General features: G+C 50.0%; 1 protein-coding gene and 1 long non-coding RNA gene across 6 annotated transcripts in view; one reads left to right on the top strand and one right to left on the bottom strand.

Moving 5' to 3' along the window:
* Positions 1-378: 378 nt before the first annotated feature.
* Positions 379-2,435, bottom strand: LOC123016746. 2 transcript variants are annotated; one of them, XR_006413472.1, is made up of 2 exons: positions 2,060-2,435; positions 379-631 (listed from the first exon to the last, which is right to left on the bottom strand). It is a non-coding gene; the product is annotated as an uncharacterized LOC123016746 (long non-coding RNA). The 2 variants fall into 2 exon arrangements; XR_006413471.1 differs by lacking the exon at positions 2,060-2,435 and adding an exon at positions 1,568-1,866.
* Positions 1,868-23,663, top strand: part of GFPT1 (glutamine--fructose-6-phosphate transaminase 1) — a 33,689-nt gene continuing 11,893 nt past the window's right edge. Inside the window, exons 1-15 of one of the 4 annotated variants that reach the window (XM_044417322.1) lie at positions 1,868-2,009; positions 3,511-3,618; positions 4,191-4,298; positions 4,774-4,899; positions 7,854-7,912; positions 9,195-9,329; positions 10,099-10,160; positions 11,376-11,455; positions 12,835-12,888; positions 14,961-15,066; positions 16,317-16,480; positions 17,689-17,784; positions 18,190-18,287; positions 19,987-20,107; positions 22,401-22,558. In XM_044417322.1, the coding sequence (XP_044273257.1) occupies positions 1,883-2,009; positions 3,511-3,618; positions 4,191-4,298; positions 4,774-4,899; positions 7,854-7,912; positions 9,195-9,329; positions 10,099-10,160; positions 11,376-11,455; positions 12,835-12,888; positions 14,961-15,066; positions 16,317-16,480; positions 17,689-17,784; positions 18,190-18,287; positions 19,987-20,107; positions 22,401-22,558 (1,602 nt within the window). In that variant the 5' untranslated portion in view covers positions 1,868-1,882. Of the gene's footprint in view, positions 2,010-2,671; positions 2,691-3,510; positions 3,619-4,190; positions 4,299-4,773; positions 4,900-7,853; positions 7,913-9,194; positions 9,330-10,098; positions 10,161-11,375; positions 11,456-12,834; positions 12,889-14,960; positions 15,067-16,316; positions 16,481-17,688; positions 17,785-18,189; positions 18,288-19,986; positions 20,108-22,400; positions 22,559-23,663 lie in introns of those variants that run through there. The other 3 variants (XM_044417319.1, XM_044417321.1, XM_044417320.1) reach the window with 3 other exon arrangements.

The raw sequence follows: 23,663 nt of genomic DNA, 5'->3' as shown, positions 1-23,663 counted from the left end.
TATTTTCCCGTCCTTTTAATGTTTAATTGATGTTAACTGTGGTTTTAATATTTCAGTTGTTGGATGCTGTGATGTTTTGTTTGTAAGCCGTCCCGTGACGTTAGTGGGGGATGGGTTAGAAAAGCATTTAATAAATTAATAAATTTAAGTTGCTTGGGCATTTCGCCTTTGGTGCATGCCAATGTCATTGAAATGTTTTTCAGCTTCTGCTTAGTTATTTAGGTGTTAGCAGTTAGTTCTTCCTTCAGCTTCTCTATCACCAAGGATCTGAAGAACACTTTATTTGGATGGTAGTATAATTAAGTTTTTACCCAGAGCATAGCTTGCGTTTTTTTTTTAAAGAGATTTCTACTGAAGAGTGTGATAAAGAGGTCACAGTTTGCTCATGTGTATTTAATGCTATGTAGATTTGCCTCAGAAAATGGAAAGCGGGACAGATCTAAGCACAGAAGCAGCAAGTGATGCTAGAAATAGTTTGCAGTGAATGCCGGGCTTTTGTGTCTTCATTCAAATGCAATCTTTGGATGTTCATGGCTGGCAAATTCTCTGGCATCTGGTCCTTGTATGCAGACTCCAAATACATCCTTTTAAGTATATCTGAGTAAAGTTGTAGATGTTTGGATGCTGTGCTCTGGAATGAGAAAGTGGTAATTTGAGTGTTGATGGAGGGGGGCTTAGGATTAGCAAGTCCTTTCCACCAGCTCAGCGTGGGGAGCATTTCTCTTAAGATGAGTCCTTGGCCCCTGCAGCTTTTTCTTCACATCTCCCTCTCTGGGCTGCTTGTCTTTGATGGACAACTTTCCAGCTGAATTGATATAATTCATCTTAAGCTATCGACGGCCAGTGCGGAGAACAGCTGGTTGGATTCTCCTATAGACCAGAACGCACCAGAACACACCAGTCAAACCAGTTGAGCAGCTGCGTACTGGAGTTTGAGCTGCATGTGAGGGGCCTCCCCGGTTCGAGCTAAGAAGGGATGCAAAGCTCACAAGATCGTTTCTTGTTAATAATTAAACCAGTGCAACACCATGCCTAGGTACTTTAACAGTGCCAAGGTGGAATAATAATTCTAATAGTATTATGGCGTAATAACGATTGCGAGCTGGTGGGTGCAGTGGTTATAGGTCTGGGCAATCTGGATTCTAGGCCTCATTCAGCCATGGCGCTGACTGGGTGACTTTGGACTAGTCTCCACCCCAGCTACTCACTGCAGGGGAGTGAGAATCCGTAAGCAGGCTTGTGTACACAAGGTTCCTTCCGGGGGATGGAGCCCAGGTGTATTCATAAGGGGAGTTCCTGGGTCTAAACTCTAGATTGGGTGCAACAAGCCACTCTTTGCATGTCCAGAGATCCATTCAGGGTGATTTGTTCTTGGGAGCAACACGTAACATTTTGCAAGGAAAACGGCCTGTGCCTTTTGAAGGCAAAACCTCAGCTAACCGCGCTCGGTGCCCATAACCTTTTACGTGCTAGGAGAAGAGCTTCTCATGTTTCCAAGCCTTACATTTTAATCTTATATTTAATACATGTAAATCAGCATTGGGAAATTGCCATGTTTTACATTTACCTGTTTTATAATTTTCTTTCCTTTTAAAATGATTGTGTGTTCTCTGTGTTGTTGGATTTATTGGATTTAAGTTTATTCTGCTGCATATTTTGCTGTAAGAGCTTTGTGCGTCAAGCTGCAGCGACTCAATAAATTCTGTTGATGAGGAAGATCAGGGAAGTCTGCTTCGGAGGGGAGGTGGGGTCAGTGCGATGGCCCTCTTCCTTGGGGCTGGCAGATTGGTAATAGAAGGTCCCAGCACAGCCCCCAGAAGCATCACTTGCTGGCCTCGGAGAGCAGGCAGGGGAACTTGGGAGCCAGGGTGGTCCCAGGCAAATGGGTCCTGAGTTGTTTAGGGCTTTGTTCATTTGGATCGTTGCTTCCAGGGGATCAGCTACTGGCTTCCACCTGCCAAAAGGTAGTCCCTCCCCGTTTCAGGCTACAGATGACTACCTCTGGATAGGTAAGCTAGCAGAACAAATCCTAGTCTAGAACGCGAGGAGGTTTGCTCACAAAGCTGCTGCAGGGGAGACGCAACTCCTCATGAGGGTGGCCTTCTGCATGCGCTGAAGAGTCGAAGCGTCACCCGGCACTGTTTTCCTCTCTCACTTCCTCCTCCGGCTATCGCCTTTAGATCGCGGTCTTGGCTATGTGATCTTGGGAGCCTGCTGTCTGTGATAAGGAGGAGAAACGGTGGTGGGTGACGCACAGCGAATCGCACTAGCCGCTTGTTGGTTTCCTTGATCTATTATTTAAAGGTGTGGACGTAGTGAATGCCAGAAGGCCGCTCCTTTTCTTTCCTCTTCTAGAGCTGATTCAGAAATTTTGACAAGCCTTAACCAGCAAGCCATAATTTGCTGTTCACGCAAAGCCGTCCTCTTTCCAGAAGGAAGGAGCAGGTTCTGGTTCTGTTGACATTACGCTGCACTTGAGACCTGACACAACAGTGGGCCAAACCTTTTCTCCACATCCCAGTCCCGTGCTCTTATCCACTGCACCACACTGGCTTTCGGTATTGGGTTGCAGTGGCCACCGAATGAGAAGGAAGGACTCCCTGGAGAAGAGCCTGATGCTGGGAACAGTAGAAGGCAAAAGAAGGAGGGGGCAGCAGAGGATGCGGTGGCTGGACGGAGTCACTGGGGTGGTGGGTGTGAGCTTAAGTGGACTCTGGGGGAAGGTGGAGGGCAGGAAGGCCTGGAGGAGTGTTGTCCATGGGGTCGCGATGGGTCGGACGCGACTTCGCGACTGGCAACAACAACTGTGACCTAGCACTCTGGTATCATTTGATCCAGATGTTGCTGCCTGCGAGTGCATGTAAAATATTCTCAAGCTTTAAAAAATTGTCTTAGAGTTATGGTTGCATGTTTCAAAGCCCCAGGAGAAAATCTGTTGTGGTGTGCATAAAAGGCAGCAAAAAAAGGGAATGGAAAAACCCAAGTTCCTGAGCTCAGTTCTATTCGCAGAAGGAAAGTTGTGCGTTGAGCTGCCCCATTTGGGATCAGAGTGTTGATTTGGAGTCTTGCCATAACCTCGCAAACTTCATTCCAAAAGAGACCAAGTCTGTGTATGCATAGTCTGTGTTTTCTTCTCACCTCTTTTGATTTTTCCTGCAAAACTTCTTGCAATTTTACTCTCTAAGCTCCTTGAGGGCAGGAAGTTGTCTTCATTTTGCTTATGAGTTTTTGACAGCTTGTGCACTGATGCTGGAGTGAGTAATGCGATGATGATGATGATACTGTTCTACAGTAGCATACTGCTTAAGAGAACTAGAGCAAGGAAGCTGCGGTAGGCCTCCTGATTCTGGCTGGTCATAGGGGTGTGTCAGGGATGGATCACTTTACGACAATTTTGGGATTGGGCTAATAGAGACCCTATATAGTGTTGTTTCAAGGCATACCATTGGTTTAAAAATGCCACATTTAACTAATTTACTCTTTCTTTCTGTTTGTAAATCACGCTTTCAGGCATCTTTGCTTACCTGAACTATCATGTTCCTCGGACAAGACGGGAGATTCTGGACACCCTTATTAAGGGACTTCAGAGACTGGAATACAGAGGATATGACTCTGCGGGTACGTTGCTCATCTTGTCAGTAGCTTATTTATATTGTGAACATCTTTCTGTGGGTCAACTTGTAAAACTCCCTGGCTGCATCCACCTTCCGTGTTAAAACATACCGTAGTGCAATTTGCCAAAGCAGTTTATGACAACCTATGATAAGTATCAGCTGTAGCTTAAAACAAACCAGCTTCGAATCATGGTTTCTGGAGCTGGCTTTCTGAAACCAATCATAGTTAATGATAACTAGGTTCAGATGACACTTCATCCTCATCCGTGAGTTCAAGAAATATAGCTAAACCCATAAATGAGAAGCATTAGTATGGCACATGAATTTCATAATTCAGCTCAATTGGGTTTCGTAAGAAGACTGAACGGTGGAACCAATCGCACTGAGGCTTGCTTCTGAGACACCGACAGTGGGAATTGACCAGTACCCACTTTTGAAAGCATACTCCAAAAATATGTAACATATACAGTTTTCGTTTAATAAGAGTAGAAGTGACGTTGTTGTTCTTGGAAGGTATGATGATTGATCTTGCAAGATGGGAGCCATCTTGGTGTATTTACGTGCCTCGTTCCCTAGGAGTCGGTATTGATGGAGGTAATGATAAAGACTGGGAGGCCAATGCTGGCAAAATTGCACTCATCAAAAAGAAGGGGAAAGTGAAGGCGTTGGATGAAGAAGTGAACAGTAAGTGGACTGCCGCGCAACCCTCCCCATGTTCTTCCTCGTGTCCCCAGTAACATTCAGGGCGTTCTTTGATACGTTGCTTCAGGCCCACTGAAAACGTTTGTCTGGATGTGATCCCACAACGGAAACAGCAACAGCAAACATTCTAAAGTAATCCAACGCCAACAGAAAACAGGCTGGGACTCCAACCTGGTCGTGCGAGCATAGAATAGTAAAGTGGGAAGGGGCCGTGGGGGCCAGCCCCCTCCTTGGTGCAGGATTCCAAGTTAAACCCTTCCTCTCCATTGGCTTTCCAGCGGCCTCTTGAGGGCAGGGGAAGCCCACCACATCCCCAGGTCTTGGGTGAGGGCTAGTAAAGTAGCCAGTTAGCAGGAATGTAGGCTAGTCATCCCAGGGTGCGAGGCTGCACTTGAAACCTGGGTGCCACGGGAAGCACGGATAAGACAGGAGTGAAAATGCTTTTTCCTGTCCTCAGAGCAGCAGGATATGGACCTGGACATTGAATTCGATGTGCATCTTGGGATCGCTCACACGCGATGGGCCACCCATGGCGAGCCTAACCCCGTCAACAGCCATCCGCAGCGCTCCGATAAGAACAACGGTAAGGTGCGCTCGGGACCCGAGAGCATCTTTCTCTGCATGTGGCGGATGTGGCGTTCCTTCAGTTTTTTATCCAAGGGAGGCGGCGATGGACTTTTCGGGGCTGGCAGAGAATCCAAGGAGACTCACCTTATGCATGATTGTGCTTGTGCATAAAGGACTTATTGGTTCTAGGCTCTCTTTGGCCACAAAACACAGAAAGGTAGAAACAGAGCGAGTCAGGAGGGGCCTCCCGGGCCATCTAGTCTGACCCCAGCTACAGCCGGCCCTGCTCACGACATGCCCACCATGTGCGTGTCCAGCCTATCCTTGAGCACCCTCACCAATGGGGCCTCAGCCACTCCCGTGGAAGTCCATTCCACCCCTCGGGGTCCTCACTGTCAGGATGCCCCTTAAGATCGACAGGGGAGACCTTGCTCCAGGAACCCTCTCTGAAGGAGGGAGGGAGGGTGTCTACCCAGAGGAGGGCCTTCCCTGCAGTGGTGCCCAGACTATGGAATGCACTCCCCAGAGAGGTCTGCCTGGCGCCGACTTTATACTCTGTCCAGCGCCAGGTAAAGACCTTTTATTCAACCATCCTTTTAATAATCATTTTTTAGATGTTTTAAGATCTTCTTTCCACAGTCCCATTTTCTACCCTTTTTCTCCTTCCTTCTTTCCTTTGTTTTATATTGATTTAATATTTACTGTTTTATCATTGTATTATTGTAATATTTTAAATCATTGTAAGCTGTTTGAACTGTTTGTCAGAAAGGATGGGGTATAAATGTTTGTTTAAATTCAATTCAGTTCAGTTAAAATTAAAGTGCTTCCTGGCATCCAAATTGAACCTTGGTTCCTTGAGCATGGCTCTGTTGGAGCATGTCCTGCCCTCCAGGCCGAAGAGACCCAGTTCCCCCAGTCTCGCCTCATGCGGCATCCCCTGCAATCCGGCCACCAGCCTTGTGTCCCTGCGCTGCACTGACTCCAACCTGGCTATATTCAGGTTAGAGGGACTTTGGGTCAGCCACAGCCTCTCAGCCTGACCTACTTTGCAGGGTTGCCGTGAGGATAAAATGAGGACAAGAGTTGTTTATGCTGCGTTCAGTTCCTTGGGGGAATGAAGAAGGTATATGCATAAAAATAAATAAATGAGATCAGTGGTCTTAGTCTTTAGCACCCACCCGCCACCCTAAATTAGTCACAGACCTGAGCGCAACAAGAAGTTCACTGTGGCTGTGTACTGGATAAATGAGTGCAGCAATTTTATTCACAATCTTCAGTCGTTACAGACAAGGCTGGCCTGAATTCCTCTTGCGTACATATTGTGCTGACAGATAATAATGGTGAAATAATGGCTTTTAAAGAAGTGCATCATGGATCACAGAAAAAATCCCTCTCTAATTTATAGCATGAGAAAGGAGTTTGGCAAGGCTGTATACTGTAGCCCTGCCTATTTAACTTATATGCAGAGCACATCACGAGAAAGGTGGGGCTAGATGAATCACCAGTTGGAATTCAGATTGCTGGGAGAAATATCAACAACCTCAGATATGCAGATGATACCACTCTAAGGACAGAAAGTGCAGAGGAACTAAAGAGCCTCTTGATGAGGGTGAAGGAGGAGAGCGCAAAAGTTGGCCTGAAACTCAACATTAAGAAAACTAAGCTCATGGCATCCGGTCCTCTCACTTCCTGGCAAATAGATGGGGAAGAAATGGAGGTAGTGACAGATTTTATTTTCCTGGGCTCCAAAATCACCGCAGACGGGGACTGCAGCCAAGAAATTAAAAGACGCTTGCTCCTGGGGAGGAAAGCTATGGCTAATCTAGACAGCATACTAAAAAGCAGAGACATCACCCTGCCAACAAAAGTGTGTATAGTCAGGGCTATGGTTTTTCCAGTTGCAATGTATGGCTGTGAAAGCTGGACCATAAGGAAGGCTGAGCGCCAAAGAACTGAGGCCTTTGAATGGTGGTGCTGGAGGATTCTTCTGCGAGTCCCTTGGACCGCAAGGCGATCAAACCGGTCAGTCCTAGAGGAGATCAACCCTGACTGCTCTTCAGAAGGCCAGACAGTGAAGCTGAAACTCAAATACTTTGGCCACCGAATGAGAAGGAAGGACTCCCTGGAGAAGGGCCCAATGGTGGGAACAATTAAAAGCAAAAGGAGGGGAAGGCAGAGGATGCGGTGGCTGGATGGAGTCACTGAGGCAGTCAGTGTGATCTTAAGTGGACTCTGGGGGATGGTGGAGGGCAGGAAGGCCTGGAGGAGTGTTGTCCATGGGGTTGCGATGGGTCGGACATGAGTTCACGACTAGCAACAAGAATTTATAGCAATTTTCAGAAAAGGTTAAATTTTAGTCCTCTTGGATTAAATGGTTTCCACATAAAATTGATGATCTGGGGCAAAGCAGTGATCTGCAGAAAGACTGGCTGTTTGGTAAAATATTACTGAAGTTTCAAGCATGGGTTGTAATTCCAATTAATCTCCTCTAAGGGGCCATTAGTCTGTCAGATGGCCTAATTCTGAGGACTCATCATGGCTGAAGCCGAGCTTCGGTTTCCTGTAGCTTGTTAATGCCAACCTGGTTAAAATGGTGAACTGTATTTCCCAGCGCAGAAAACAGCTTGAATAAGGGCCCACCCAGAAGAAGCTCTGCTTTCTCTCTTACATTAGGAAATTGCACTGCAAACAGGATAAAACGCATTAATACTGCAGTTAGATTCCGCATGTGCCAAGCAGCCCCGAGTTAAGCAGCAAAGCGGGGGCAGCACTGGGCTGAAGTCTGCCGCGTACTTCGTTAAATTAGATCCTCCAGGGCCTCGTTGGGTGCGGACCCGCCGGGCTCAGAATATTTTGTCTTTGAGCAGGTCAATGACCAGGAATCCTTTCCGCTCCTTTGGATTTTGCCAGGGGGGTGGGGGTGCTTGGCTAGCGGTCGCAGTCATCCGGTGGTGTTTCCTTTTCTTTCAGAATTCATCGTCATCCACAATGGTATCATCACCAACTACAAAGACCTGAAGAAGTTCCTGGTAAGCAGGCTCCTGGAGTCGTGCTGTAAGGCTTCCCGAGATGGCGGTGCCTCCTTCCGGGGCGGCAGTGGTACCCACCCCTGCCAGCGCGGTTGTGCGGAAATTTTCCCCGGGCTTTTGCATCTGGGCTGGTGCAACAGCCGAACGCACCCGTTTTTGGAGTGGGGACCGGCTTTTAGGGGGTGGCTCACTGCAAGTCCCTCATGGCAGAGCCTGCCTCCTCTCTCCTGCTCCGCCAGGTGCTGCGGGGCGCAAGCGGCCGCCTCCCCCTCGGCAGGCCCCTTTGGCTCGGCGGGCTGCGGCCCCCCAGGCCCGTCCCAGCCGGCTCGGAATGCTGAGGACGCTCCTGGGACGTCCTGGCCGAGGGCGCACCCCTCCCTGTGCGAGCTCGTGGTGCTTCTGCAGGGAGAACTGTGGCGGCCACGCCGTGGGGGGGGGGCGGGGTACTGTCGCTTTGCTCCCAATTTCTGCCACATTGATGTGTCGTACTTGAATCAGTGTGTGTGAGGACAATGCTACTGCATTTATTTATTTGGAGAACTTATTTATTTGGAGAACTTACATGCTGCCCCATTCGCATAAGCCTCGGGGCAGCTTCCAAACCATAAATAAATAGAATCAATACAATTACATAAAATATTGGAGACATCCTGGCAAAAAATTATTAAAATCAACAATTAAAGTAACGTTTAAATAAAAAGGTTCCCACATTTCCCACAGGAGGTGTCGTAGAATGAAGGTACCTTTGGCTTTGGTAATGAATGGAGGAGGAGTAGAGGCCGGGAGTTTTGCACTCTGTTCAACACTTTAAAGTTTTATGGATGGATTAGGCCTAAATGCTAAAAGAGGACAATAGTACTTACAAAAGGAGAAAGTTTTTAGTCTAAATGCCTGGCTTAAATTCGGAGTTTTCTCAGTTTGTTCATTTAAGGCCATGGACACTTTTCAAAAAGCTTAAGACTGTATCTTGAAATGAGGATCAGCATCTTTGCTAAAAGACTTCAAAGGCTCCAGCATGAAATTGCTAAACTAGAATCTTTCTGCAAATTTGATTCTATTTGGTTCCTCTGATGGTTCCTCATAGTTTTCCACTGTTAAATAAGGATGCTGTTGTTCGAAACAGAACTATGGTACGGGCAGAATGAGCTCCGTTTTGGGTGAGTCTCTTCCTTTCGCCCCATGGTTTGCCATTTTTCTCCGAGCCCATGTGCTGTGCCGGTGACTTTGGGTGGCCTCTCACTCATGGTGGAAGTTGGCTACAATAATGCTTCCTTTCTTGCAGGAGAGCAAAGGCTATGAATTTGAGTCTGAGACGGATACGGAAACGATTGCCAAGCTCGTCAAGTACATGTATGACAACCGTGAAAGTGACGGCATCAGCTTCACCACCTTGGTGGAAAGAGTCATCCAGCAACTGGTAAACCGGCATTTTTAGTAAACTGTCCGAGTCCGTTTAAAAGCCTCGTGCCTGGACAAACAGGTTCTTGTGTTTTATGCGAGGGGCTTTGGGAAATGCTCGGCTGCACATCAGTGCAGAACAGAAAGCTTTCACTGGTGACTTTTGCGCGTTGCTAGATTTGAGCCAAGATCCATCTGCTTTAGGTCTGGCTTGCAGCGCTGGCGAGCCAGATAGTCCTTGTGTCCAGTTCCATCTAGGAATGGATTCATTGCCTAGCCGCTTTCATTTACCTGTTTATACTGCCTTACCCCACGTTCAGCCAAACAGCAGCTTCCCGGAATGGCCTGCAAGGATTGATCTAGCTTAAAGGCTATCCCACTCAAGGGGGGTTGTTTTTCACTAATATGGCGCATACTAGGTTTAAGACTTCGTACGCATAGAGCTTTTGTAAAAGCAGCATTATCCTGATCTTTGGTACGTGATGCTCCATGATGCCAAAACCTGTTTAGGTTCCACTGTTCCCACTGGCTGTCGTCAGGAGCTGTTCTCAGCAGGACCCGAGTTTCTTTACCAAGCACCGTTTGGACTAGAGCCGTGTCAGTGCACGCTCCTTTCTCCTCCGCACACACTCACCATGGGACTATTGCCGCGTGAATGCACGCGTAGCAGGATCCTTGAAATCAGCCAGTGTTTTGCAGTTAACGCGTGAGCGACTTCAGGCACTGGGCTTCTTTTTGACAAAGTGACTGAAAAAGTAAAGTAAAATATTTGCTCTTTGTCCCCAAAGGAAGGTGCATTCGCCCTTGTATTCAAAAGTGTCCATTATCGTGGTCAAGCAGTTGGCACCAGGTAAGTACCATTCCAGTATGGGGGCAGTCTTTCTCAAAAAGCTAATCAGCTTCATAATTCTCATGCTAATAGTTGGCCACTAACTTTCTAATCCTTTGTTCTATAGCATTTCAATCAAATGAAATTTTAGTTGCCTTCTCTAGGGAGCTGATTACCTTGTGCAGTATTCTTAGTTTTTTCATATTTGGTATTGAAATGAAAGTCTCATTTCAGAAAGATGACCCAGTATCCTAATAACATTGATGTGGATGACTGTTTCCTTTCCTGCCATCCACAACGAACTCCTCGTTTGGAATAAGCAAAACAATCAGCATATTGATTGGCAAAGTATATATTTTTCAGGCTGTGCAGGATTGCCCCCTGCGTATATTGGTTTTAGACCAGTTTTATTAATTAATTAATTAAAACATTTTTATGCCGCCCCATTCGCCGAAGCCTCGGGGCGGCTTACAACAATAAATTAAAAATATCATAAATAACATTTTAAAATATATGCATTAAAATAAAATACAAATATACAATATAAAATAAGCCGCCCTGGCCAGATAAAATTCAATAATATTAACATTTAAAATGCTGCTTAAATAAAATATGAATCGCGTGCTCCAGAAAATTGTGAGAGCTGTAGGTGAAGGAAATACGCACGCTCCCCATGCCGAGAGCGCCGGTTCTCCTCATCCTTGGGATGAAAGCAGAGCTGCGACACCAGGTTCAGGCTGCCACTCCATCTGCGCTTCCTTGGAAGCAAGTGTCCATACACTTGTGCTCTCTTTGGATTGTGACCACCTTGACTTGCACGTGGTGCTTTGTGGCAGGCAGGCATCCCTCCCAGCGTTCTTGGCAGCTTGCAAGATCTCTGTTCAGCAGGCGTGACATGTGCTGACTCTCAGTTCAGACACAGAGGAACCACAACCTTGTTCCCCGTGTTGCCAGTAATGCTGGTGCGCAAATAGCACTATCAGCGCCCAGGTTCTTCTTGGCAGCATTTACAGCCTGCTTGGTATTTTACTCGGGCTTTAGATGCTTCCTTTTCCATACCCGGCCCTGCGGCACTGGCCCCTTCCTCTGAAATTTCTGTCTGAGCAGTCTGCCTCCAGCCCTCACTTTCTTGACTACACTGATGCTAGTGGGGGCCGAACAGGGATGAGCCAGCCCCAAAATAGGGATGCAGCCATGTGCCCCTGACACCCAGTGTGGCTGCTGGTCCTTTTCCAGGCGAGGAAGCCCCCTCCTCATCGGTGTGCGGAGCGAACACAAGCTCTCTACTGACCACATTCCAATACTCTACAGGACAGGTAAGCGCCGGAGCGACGCGGTTCCCCTCGAGCACACACGTCTTTAGAGCAGTGTGGCGGAAGCTGGATCCTCCGTGATGCGGGCTGGACGGAGGCCTTCAGAGGGGTAGGATCGCCTGGGGGAGGAGTAGGGAGTGAACCCGACTGCGGCTGCTTTGCTCCTCGGCCGGGTTGGGACTGTGCAGGGCACACCTCAGCTGAGCTGGCTTACAGCTCTGAGAGCCGCTTTGTTGGGGAGCTGGCTAGGCCACGGAGGCAAGGTGCCTTTGGGAAACCTCTCTGGGGGACCCCACAGGCCAGCGGCCCAATTTGGCCGTTAGCCACGGGTTTTCCGACCCTGCTTTCAGGAGCAAGCGTGTGTCCTCAGAACAGAGACTGTTTTCGGCAAGTTGCAGCCGTCTAATAAAATGATCTCAGAGTGGTTCACACAATAAAACATGCTGAAGCAACGGTGCCGAGGGATGGAGTGAGGATTTCAAAGCCTTCACACACCCGAATCGCAAAGACAGAAATCTGAGTGCCTGGGCCGGGGAGAATGTCCCGGCACGAAGGCCAGGCCAGCCCGCCCGCCCGGGAGGCCGTTCCCTACGCAGGCACCGCTTCCTGGAAGGCGCTCTTTCGGGCAGCCCCTGCCCGACTCCACGCTGGGGGGGCACCCAGAGGAGGGCCTCCAAAGAGCCCGCCTTGCACCGCTTGGGCCTGGGCCACTGGGTCGCTGCAGCTCAGTGCCAGCGCTTGGGGCCCGGCCTGCCAGGAGGCAGGGAGCCAGAGGAGCCGTGGACACACAGACCCCCCCCGGCCCCCCTTGTCGGCAGCCCAGCTGCTTTTCCCGGCTTGCTGATTTCCTGCAACACTTTCAAAGGTCGCCCCGCTTAAACATGCGGTCCAGCTTGTGGGAATCGCCAAGCTGTCTGCCTGGATAAGGTGGTCAGCCTAAGCCCGCCTCCCCGCCCCCCAGTGCCCCCCAGGCAGTTTGGGCTGCAGTTTCCAGCACGCCTGGCCATCAGCCGCGCTGGAGGGGACTGACGGGAGTCCAGAACCTCCCGGGGGGCTCCGCTCGGGCAGCCTGGCCCTTGCCGTGCTTGCACTTGGGCTAAGGTGCCCCAAGCCGCCAAGGGGCGGTGGTACGCTCAGGAGCACCCCTGCTCGGGTGCGCAGCCCCATCCCCAGCCGAATGACCCCTTTGCGGGCTGCTCGATGGCCGGCTTTCGTGAAGGGTCACACGCACCACTGTCCGGGGGCGGGATTGTCCGTGAGGCCTGGGTGAATTTGGGCCCACGAGTGGCTTCCCGTTCCAGTTTTTCCTTTAAGCCGATGCTGCTGCAGTTCCTTTTGTGGTCAGTGACTCTCTGATGTAAATTTTCATATTGCACTTTCAGCAACACAACCTATGGATCATTCTTTTGATGGCCTATCCATAAAACTGGAGGAAGGTGCCTCAGACATAATTGTTAATTCTGCAAGTCCTCCTGCTTCTCAGAAAACGAATGAAATGGAGCACTGCCTTTTCCAGGGGTCGCGTTTTGCTTTCCATTGGAGAGAATGAGCAAACCTCGTGACAACGATTCTGATACTTGCGTTTCAGCAGAGCCGCTTCTTTCTCGGGCTCCTTGTCGGGGCACGGATGTGGCGTGGGATGCCCACGGTTGCCTCTCCGTTGCCGAGCAGCCTGATTCTGTGTGTGTGCAGGAGTTGAGTGTCGGTCTCCTCGTTGCCTTTTCGATGGAAAGCAATGGCGACAAGCCGCAGGGCCACACTTCCCGGGGTGTTGCATGCAGTAACTGTGCAAGGGCTCTTCAGCGCACAGAAGTCTCTCTGATTCCTCTCTTTCCGGGTCTCTCCTCCTCTTGCTGATCTCTGTGAATTTGGAACCCACATCCCAATTTCAGAATGCCTGGCTCGCTTGCTTCGTGGCACTGGCTTAGGTTTTTAATGATTGGTATCAACATGAAAGCAGTCTTCGTTGCAGGACCCTGGGGGACACAAGCGGCATCAACGCAATCAGCTGCTGGGCCGAATGCTAACCATTTGCTTAAGCTTAGTCAAGTGTCTTGGTCGACATGAGAACCATTTCCATGAGGGCGATGGACACAGTGCTAGGGAAACGGGGCAGTGGGTGGAATTCGCTGTATCCTTGTCTTTAAAGAACACTGGCTTGTTCTGTGGCTTGGAGCTTCCTCTCAGCATTTGTACATCCAGAGCATAACCCATGAACTTCCACGGAACAATCCAGTATTTACTTCAGCTGATTACCAGGTTCCCAGCTATTTGATGGACTGACTGACTGACTGACTGATTGATTGATTCACATATATGTATGCTGCCTGTATCTGCCAGAATGGCCTCTTTAGGTGGCTCACACAATAAAACAGCATAAAACAATTGAAAGAATAGAATCACAAAACATAAAAATAATACAATATAATAAACCAATGGAGGTTCATCAGCATTCACAGAAGGGCTTAGATGTTAATGAATTTCTTTAAAAAGTATGTCTTTGCCTGGCACAAATAAAAACAAAGATGGCGCCAGGTGAATTCCCCTAGGGAGGGAGTTCCAGAGATGGGGGCAGCAGTAGAAAGGTCCCTTTATGTGTTTGCAACTCCTCCCACTCCCTGAGGGATGGCTCCCAGAAGGGCCTCCTGAGCAGATCTTCAGGGGTGGGGAGGTATATATGGGTCCTTCAGGTAATCGGGCCCCAGGCCATGTAGGGGTTCTTTTGTTAAAACAAGCACTGGTGTGATTCTCTCAAAAGTGGCGTGACGTGCTCTGCTCCAGCAGTGCCAATCACCAGCCAAGCGGCCTAACTCTTGACCATTTTGACAACTGGGGAAAGACCTCCTTAATTCCAAGACTTTTCCAGGAGCCCTTTGGCTTCTGTTCTCTCTGGAAAGTTTATTCCTCCTGCTGAGTGTTGGGCTAAAACTGCTACCATCCCCATCGGTGTGGCAGCCATGGCCCAAGCTGAGTTTTAGCTTAGGAACACCTGACCTCGACCAAATGTAATCTCTCGCTGTTTCCTGGTAAGCGCAGAACTAATCTCAATGTGTGTTAGGTTGCATGCATGCGTAGCTGCCGGATTGCCTAGCAGAAGTCCTGAATGAAACCAGTAGTTAAACTGTTGCCTTGAAAGCAGCTGGATTATCATTCTGATAAGCGCCCTCCTCAGTCCACAGGTGGGGATGCAGTTGTTGGCGGGGGGGGGGGGGGGGATGGCATTCCTTCTTGCTTGTTCAGCACATACATACAGCGCAAAACCCACACAAGGCCTCCTGCACACCTTCCATTGACTGCAGAGTGGCGACACAGCTCCTGCGCATCTCCCGTTTCCTTTTACCGGCACTTTTGCGGGAAATATTCCTGCGCCGGACACATTGCAAAAGTCAAGCTTCATGTTGGTACTTGGGTGATTCGGGGTCCGTTTGATGGAAGGATGGGGCGTTCCCGTTCGCTGTGCGCCGCTGCGGACGGTTTCCGTGGCTGACCGGGTGTTCCCCCGTGGCAGGCAAGGACAAGAAGGGCAGCTGCAGCCTGGCCCGCGTGGACAGCACCACGTGCCTCTTTCCTGTCGAAGAGAAGGCGGTGGAGTACTACTTCGCCTCGGACGCCAGGTGGGTGCAGCGGCCTCCTCGCAGGAGTGGCCTGGCCCTGCGGCCGGCGTCCCGCACGGGCAGGCGGCGCCCCCAGCGGAAGGAAACGGACTGGGCTTGCGTGTGGAAGGCGGAGCAGAGCAGAGCAGAGCGGGGCGAGCAGGACGCCCTGCTTTTCCTGGCGCTGCGTGGTCCTGACTCTTCTCGATATGCTCCGAGTTAACGGGGACATGGACACGCGCAAGCTAGATGCACGAGGCCGTTCTTTGCCTCGGGGAAGCTCGGCCTCCCGATCACCCCGGAGCCAGGGAGGTGATGCTGTGGCCGGGTCCTCAGACTTTCTCGACGGGGGGCCAGTCGAACAGTGCCGGCGGTGGCCACGGGCCGCCGGGGAGGTGCCGGGGGCTGGGGGGGCGTGCAGGGCGAGGCAGCGCCTTGCTTGCGCAGTGGTCGTTTTCTCTGAACGAGTCCAAAACGATCTCTGCGCGAGCAAGACGGCACCTCGCCACACACCTGTGCGTGCACGGTGACTCCAAAACCTCCGGGCCAGGCCGGATAAATGGGCATGGCAGACCGGATCCGGCCCATGGGCCACGGTCTGGGGGCCCCTGTGCTAGGGCATCAGGGCTAGGAAGACTTGCGTCTGTGGTTTGAGTGAGGGCCGGCAGCTTCCCAGAGGCGTAGCGCCAGGCAAGCTGGCTGGAGCTTGCTGGAGTCACGGGGCGTTTTTCTGCCTGGATGTGCGGATGGTCCTGCGCTCAGAGGGCGCCCCGTGCGTATTTAGGCAGAGAAGGAGCCTCCTCTCTGGGAAAGGGTGGGGGTTGACGGGCACGTCGTCTGAAGACCTCTTGCACTGGCCTTAGTCCGCCAGTATCTCTGCCCGCCGTGTGTTGTTGGCTGGTTGTGAGAATGAAAGGAGAGGGGAACTCCTTTGCCTGCTTCAAGTAGTAGTGGAAACATAAAAATGGAAATTGGAAAGCTGAAGCTGAGATGTCGGTGCACTAAAACAGCAAACGTGGCGTGTTTTGCCGCAGGCCTAGCCGTTGCAGGGGTGCCTCGGGGGTTTGCTACCCCTTTGCCCGCTCAGCTCTGGGTCTGACCTGGCCTCGAGGCTGGAGCAGCCAGAGTCCAGGTCTTCAGAGCGTCTAGTCGCCGACTCTTCCCCTCTCGCACTTGTCTGTAACGTGCGTCTTTGCTCCCGAGGGCTGTGTCCCAGGGTCTCCTTTGTTTCCCTGTCGATGGGCGTTGATTGGCTGCGAACTCTCTTCCAGCGCCGTTATCGAGCACACCAACAGGGTGATTTTCCTCGAGGACGACGATGTGGCCGCCGTGGTGGACGGCCGCCTCTCCATCCATCGCATCAAGCGCACGGCCGGGGACCACCCTGGGCGCGCGGTGCAGACCTTGCAGATGGAGCTGCAGCAGATCATGAAGGGTGTGTGGAATTTCTTCCCCCCTTTTCACACAGGCTCACGTTACCTTAGTCCTCGAAACACAGAAAACAGCGCGAGTCAGAAGGGGCCTCCTGGGCCATCTAGTCTGACCCCTGGCTCCAGCCGGCCCTGCTCACGACATGCCTGGTCCCGGCCTCCGTGCTCTTCTTTTGCACCGTGCCTCCCAGCTGAAGAAACAGTGGCGCTGTGGCGGTGGAAAGTGTGGCACATTGGAGCATCGCTGCGCAGTTCCACAGGTGCTTTGCCTTGTTGGGCAACATTTCTGTGGACCAGGGGCCATGCCGCCCGTCTTCACCACCGTTATTTAACTTCTATACTGCCCAGTAGCCCGGGCAGTGCAGAATAGCTTACAATACTCCATTAAAAACACAGTCTAAAATGCACTGCAGTATACAACATTGTAAAAAAAAGTGGCCATACCAAACCCTAAAACCCACTTAAAATTTGCAGTGTCTTGTTTGTTGTATGTGGTTGTTTTGTTGTTTGTTTTGTAAGCTGTCCAGAGACTTTAGTATTGGATGGCATATAAAAACTTTAAATAAATACATACATACATAAATCCCTATAACTTACAAGATAAATCTTGGAACCCGATTAAGCAGCTGACAAAGCCCCAGTAAGCTGATTAAATGCCCTGCGGTAGTGGACCGTCTTCACCTCATGCAGAAGAGACGGGAAGGTTGGCGCCAGGCGGGCCTCAGTGGGGAGTTTGTTCCCGAACTGGGGGCCCACCACTGAAGAGGCCCTGCTCCTTGTTGCCACCAGCCCAGCCTCCCTCTCAGCCCTTCATCTGCTCTTTCGGTCTGGTCTGGTTTCCCAAAGCAGGCAGGGATGCCGGGGTCCCGACGTTCCGATTCCCTCCAAGCCAGTCAGCAGAAAGACCTGTTGCTCCAGTCTCTGCCTCATCTCCCTGCAGTGGGCCAACTACCCCAGGGGTGCTCAGGAAGACCGAGCCCAGCAGCCTGGGCACCTGCCACTTCCATAGGGTCACTTGCGAGTTCTCTCAGGAAAGGCGAAGCTTGGACTTCATTCCCTGCCTCCATCTCATTCCTTGCATTTCGGAAGACGGTGCAACGCCTGAAGTTGCATTTTGTCGCACAGTTTTATCAGCTGTGTCAAAATAGCAGTCTTGCTTCCAATATTATTCATGTTGCCTTTGTCTGGCCTACCCTTGTCGTTGTTTTTCAAGGTAACTTCAGTTCATTCATGCAGAAGGAGATTTTTGAACAACCCGAATCCGTTGTTAACACGATGAGAGGGAGAGTCAACTTTGATGACTACACCGGTAATTAAGATGAACGCGTTGTGGTGTGTTTGTGTTAGAGCTTTGTGTTTTTTATCCCCTGCTGCTGTCACACGTGCTGCATATTCACGGAACAGATTGGTGGCCTCTTCTGGGAGGGGGCACAAAGGTAGCTTTGCCACTCCTTTTTGGGGTGCTTCGTGACCCCTGTGCTGAGGAGGAGCTTTGCCACAGTGCCAGGCTTGGTACTGGCTCGTTTGCCGCTCTGGTGCCTATACATTGCCAGAACCTCTGCGTCCGTCAGTCTGCAGGTAGAGCGTTGGGTCTTCCCCCTCGTTTACTCTGAACAGACGAAATAATCCCAAGGATCTTCGTGGCGCCATACTGTGTCTTTCTCGAAGTCCTTTTTCTGTGCGCTGTTTAATGCCAAAGCCTTTGCACCCACAGTCAACCTTGGGGGCTTGAAGGACCACATCAAGGAGATCCAGAGGTGCCGGCGTCTCATCCTCATCGCTTGTGGGACAAGTTACCACGCCGGAGTCGCCGTGAGTAGCTGCCTGCACAGTTTCCTCTGGAGGAGCATTTCATAGGGCCACTGCCTGCTCAATGCAGGACTCGGGTCTCCCATCCGGATCTCATCCAGGCCTGACCCTGCTTAGCTTCCAAGATTAGGCAGAATCAGGCACTGCAGGCTATATGGAAGCCCTGTCTGATGCTGTCGGAAGTGGATCCGCTGTAAGGTTTTCTCTGCTTCCTCATCGAGGAGGCCTGCTTACAGTCCAATACAGAATGTCATGATAATAAGCAATGATCCTACCGAAATAGAAGGCAATCCTCAAATGCACCTTATTTCCCACACAGTCAGGGATTATAAATCGGCACATGATGCACGGAAGGACCTCTTGCTTCTCAGTTGTTCTTCTGTTTAAGTGACGGTGCCATTGCGGCCTCCTGCCTAACTGTGGCCAGGGTGAGGGCTGGAGACGTGGGCTGCTTTGCTTATTGGGCCGGAGCCCTGTGGCCGTCAGACTCCCTCCCCGCCGTCCGGTCTGAGGATGCCCCTGCGCATGTTCGCACATCACTGTAACCCTGATAGCGCCATTCTGACAGCCCTTCAAAGTGTCCAAGCGGCACACCAGAGGGGCTGCAGGTATCTTTTTTTGTAACTCTTTTTTTGCACATTCAACGTGCGCAAACGTTTTTATTTTAAAATTATTGTTAGAAGTTTAGGTGCACTCACACAGCTCTGCTTTTGTGCCACTGAGTTGCCATATTGTGTGAACCCAGTTGTTGTGTGTCAGTATATCTGGTAAACTAAGGCTTGCATTTGCCATCCAAATCAGGGGTGAAAACCTTGAATTGGGAGACTTTGGTTGAAGGGGTTGGTTTTGGTTTTGGTTTGCGGAATGGGCAAAAGACATTGTTTGCTCGTTTATTTGTAACCATGAACTATGGTTTTCTTAAGTGACAATTGTTTAAGTTCAGTAAGGATGCAGTCCAAGGTGTGTTGAAACTAACAATGCATCTTAGGACTCCCATCATTCCCCAACCCATCCCTTCCTGTCTGGGTAATCCTGGAAGTTAGAAGACTTTAAAAAATGTCTGACTGTACACAATTTTGTCCCCCTTTTTACATTACTTTTTGTTCTGGAACACTTTTTTTAAAAAGTAAGTTTTATTATTATTTTCTGCTAATTAACAAGCCTAACAAAAAGAAACTAAAAAATCATCAATCATCAAAAACATCAGACCTACTGGGTCAGCTCCCCATACTTTTTCTTTTTATGGTAATCCGTAAACATATTTAAATCCCATTTCTCTAGCCAATAATAAAAGGAATTCCAAGTTTGATAGAAGTCTGTATCTTCTTTCTCCTTCAGAGACAGAGTCAATCTGTCCATTTCGGCACAGTCCGAGATCTTTTTTCAGTTCGTCGGTAGGTGGCTTGTTCTGGAATACTGGATAAGTTTCTTTTACATGTTGAATTTCTGGCTGTGAGGATCCGTCTGAACAGTCCTCACTTTGGACACTCCCCTGGTTTTGCACAGACTAGAAGATCTGTTGAACTTGGAAAGGGCATATCCTCTTCTTCCTCATTTTGTTCCATGAAACTAAGGCAGAGGAAACTAAGACAGACTTCTAGTCTGTGCAGGAAGACGGCATTCTCTCCAGAATCTGCCACGCGGCTTTACAGGCTGAGAAGTGTGCGACTTCCTCTGCTCTTCTTTGTCCTTTTCCAACCAGACGCGCCAAGTGTTGGAAGAACTGACGGAGCTGCCTGTGATGGTTGAACTAGCCAGCGACTTTTTGGACAGGAACACGCCTGTCTTCAGAGACGACGTGTGCTTCTTCATCAGTCAGTCAGGTGCGGTTTGGCCTGGGCTAGCGGGCAGCTCGGCGCTCACGGAGTGGCGCAGGCCGAGGCTGCGCTGGGGCAGTCCAGGGCGTTGCCCGCCGGCGTGGGGGAAGGAGGGCTGCCTGTTGAGGGAGCCGCGAGGACACGGCCAGGCTGCACTTCGCGGCAGGGGCTTGTAGCACGAGGTGCTTCTTGGCCAGCCCTTCCCACCGTCATGCGGGCGGGGGACGGGTCGCGGGGCTTTTCCCGGCCAGGGTTTTGTGCTGCTGCTGCGCTCAGCCTGCTCAGATCCGGATGTTTGTTTATTTTATTTATTTATTTATTTATTTTATTTAGAATTTTTGTCTGCTGTCCCATCACTTATAGCCTCAGGATGGCTCACGTAAAATAAACAAACACAATACATAGTAAAATAATACAATTAAAAACCCAGAATCACCCTGGCTGCAAAATTAAAACCTATAGATATTATTATGAATTGTTAAAGTATTGTTTAAATAAAAAGGTTTTAGCCTGGCGCCGAAAAAGAAATAACGACGGCACCAGGCGGACCTCTCTGGGGAGCGCATTCCACAGATGGGGCGCCACCGCAGAGAAGGCCCTCCTCCGGGTACTTTGCCTCCTGATATCTCTCCCGGAGGGCTCCCAGAGGAGGGCCTCTGCTGCCGATCTCAAGGGGCGGGAGGGCAAATATGGAAGAAGGCGTTCCTTCAGGTATCTGGGTCCCAAGCCGTTAAGGGCTTTGTAGGTGATAACCAGCACCTTGAATTGAGCCCGGACTTCGATGGGGAGCCAGTGAAGCTGGTAGAGGATGGGGGTTATGTGAGACTAATCGGCAAGATTTCCTGGGCCAGGGGCACTTTCTGGTCTGGGTACAAGGCTGAAAGCTGAGAGTAAACTCTGGCGCACGTGGCAAAATAAAGAGCACCTGTGCTTTGCTGGGAGAGTTTGAGTTTCGCAGGAAAACTGGCTTTATATATTAGCTGCAGGTCCAACCATGTTGGTGCTCGCGCGTGACTGTAGGCACACATTTGGGCTGCTGGCTACTTTTCTAAAACAAGTCCTCTTAATAATAATACTAATTAATGTGTTGTAGTACAACTAGTTAGAATTACTTTGCAGCAGTAACATAGTTTTGGCTGCTTTTTATGCTCTTCCAGCCCAAGTTGGAAATTAGAGCACGAGCAAAAGTGGCGGCCGAAGGGCCTGAGGCATTTACTTGGATTGCGCCAGCGGCTCAGTGGAGCAGCAGCCAAAAGCAGCATGGCGCATCTTCTTCCCAGGACCCTTGGTTCTGGAGAGTTATTGGAGCAGCCCTGGGCGCCTCAGACGCCACTCAAGCTGTCTCACACTCTGGCCTCCTGCAGCAACTGCTTTTTTCCTAGGCCAGGCCCTAAAATCGGCTGAGCGCGGCCTGCCTTCGTGGACACACTGCTCGTGATCTTCCCTCTCTTAACATGCCAGAGGAATGCAGGCCGAGAGAGCTTGACACCCTCTGCTGCCAACTGCAGGTTTTCCTGTATTCTTTTAGCAACCGATTGGCTATTTCTCTTGCTACTTGTATAGAATTTTCACTATGATTACGGGTGGCAAACTGGACAGAGGGTTTCCTCATGGACCAAAGGTATTGTTGTAAAAAGACTGCAACGGTGAGGTTAAGTAGCAATCCTTACTGCTTAACCGCCGTTTGAACCGTTCTTCTCTCCAACCACCTGTCCAGGTAGATCCGTCCAGAATTGCTTTGTGTCAAATGGATTCTGCAGTAGGTACACATGCCAAGAAATTTCTTCCCAGAATGTAGCATTAGTGGCAGCTTGTATCACATAGCTCTTGCTTCGCTGGCTGTAATACTTTCTTGGGATGCAAAGTGGTGATGTTTGTATAATTTATTCTCACACTGTGCACCATTCCAAAAACACGGTGCTTCCCGAGCACAGTTTAAACATGGATCACATCTGCAATTCCCCCTGTCTGTGTGGCTGCCATTTGGTCCTCGCTAAAATTTATTATGTTCTTTTTAAAGGATTTCTTCAGTGCTTTTCTGCGCTTGGTTTAAGATCAGCTTCGAGGAATGAAATAGCCCTAAATCATAAAAACAACCCCAAAATAAAATAATGAAGTTCAGTCATTATTGTGCCATATTGTGCCATATTGGCGAGCAGGAGGAATTCTCCTGAGAATGAGTGGCTAGTTCATTTACCAGCCTGGCTTCTGGGCCTTCTTGGATTCAGGCAGAGAGCAGAGAGGCCTCACCCTGTCACTGAATCCTTTATCCTGACCCAGCGCTATTCCTATATGACAGGTGAAACTGCAGACACTCTCATGGCCCTTCGGTACTGCAAGGAGAGAGGCGCCCTCACGGTGGGGATCACCAACACCGTGGGCAGCTCGATATCTCGGGAGACAGACTGCGGGGTGCATATCAACGCGGGACCCGAGATCGGGGTGGCCAGCACCAAGGTGAGAGGCATCCAGGGGCGAGTGCCACCCTGGGAGAACTTAGGAGGCCATTGCAGGTTGAACCCCGGAGACGTGCGGTGCGCATCTCTTCAGAATCCCGTGTCTGAACGTGCGCAGAATGCGTGTAATCAGTGGAAGGAAGAGGTTTTGCCAGAGGGAGGTGGTGTGAGCAGGGCAAGATGCAGGGGCCCCTTCCCAGTTTAGATTCAGCGTGCAGAAGCTGTGGGAAAATGCCTTCCTTTTGCATCCTGTCCTGCACGAGAAGTTTGGATGAGAGTGGTGACTTGGTTAAAAAAAAAATGCCAGTAAGCTGCATGGCGTAGTGGAAAGTTAAGCCTTGATCTTCCATATCTAAGCCCAGCTCTGTTTTCTGCCGTTTGGAAAGGGGTGTGTGGGAAATGCAGTCCCAGCCTGGAGCTGAGGGGCGGGGAGCAGGAGCACTAACGTTACGTTCGCCTTTGGGCATTCCCCGTCTGCAGCATGCCTCAGCTTTCCCAGGAGCTGATCGTTGGCGTCCCGTTCCCAGCTACTGGTTTCACAGCCCAGTGCGCAGAGCCCTGAGGTCACTGATAAAACCTCGTTTACTTATCCAGAGCGGATAAGTAAGACTTGCTGAGCCGGGAACTGTGTCACACTGCTCTGTGTGAGAAAAAGAAGGGGACATTGTGTAAGCCGGCCCAAGATGCTTGTAGTGGACAGGTTAGAAAAGCTTTCAGTCAGTCAATCAATTTGGCAGACAACTTGGGTTTTTTTTTAAACGAGTTTTATTATTATTATTTTTCTACAAACTAAGACTAAAACATCAGTCACCAAAGACATTGGGCACACTGGGTCAGCCCCCTACTCTTTTTTTTTTTTAACAGTCCATAACCATATTCAGATCTGCGCATCGTCCCGTTTCTCTAGCCAATAATAAAAAGAGTCCCAAGTTCGATAGAAGTACGTATCCTTTTTCAGAGACAAGGTCAATCTGTCAATTTCTACGCAGTCCAAGGCCTTTTTTAAGATCTTCACTCTTCCAGTGTTGGGCAAATGCAATCCTTGCTGCTTTAATTACTACATGTAGAATCAGATATGTTGCTTGTTTATCAAAGTCATCAGAAAT

This window comes from Varanus komodoensis, unplaced genomic scaffold (genome assembly GCF_004798865.1).
Source record: "Varanus komodoensis strain SLA01 unplaced genomic scaffold, ASM479886v1 scaffold88, whole genome shotgun sequence".
Taxonomy (NCBI): Eukaryota; Metazoa; Chordata; class Lepidosauria; order Squamata; family Varanidae; genus Varanus; species Varanus komodoensis.
This window is presented reverse-complemented; position numbering and strand designations above follow the sequence as displayed.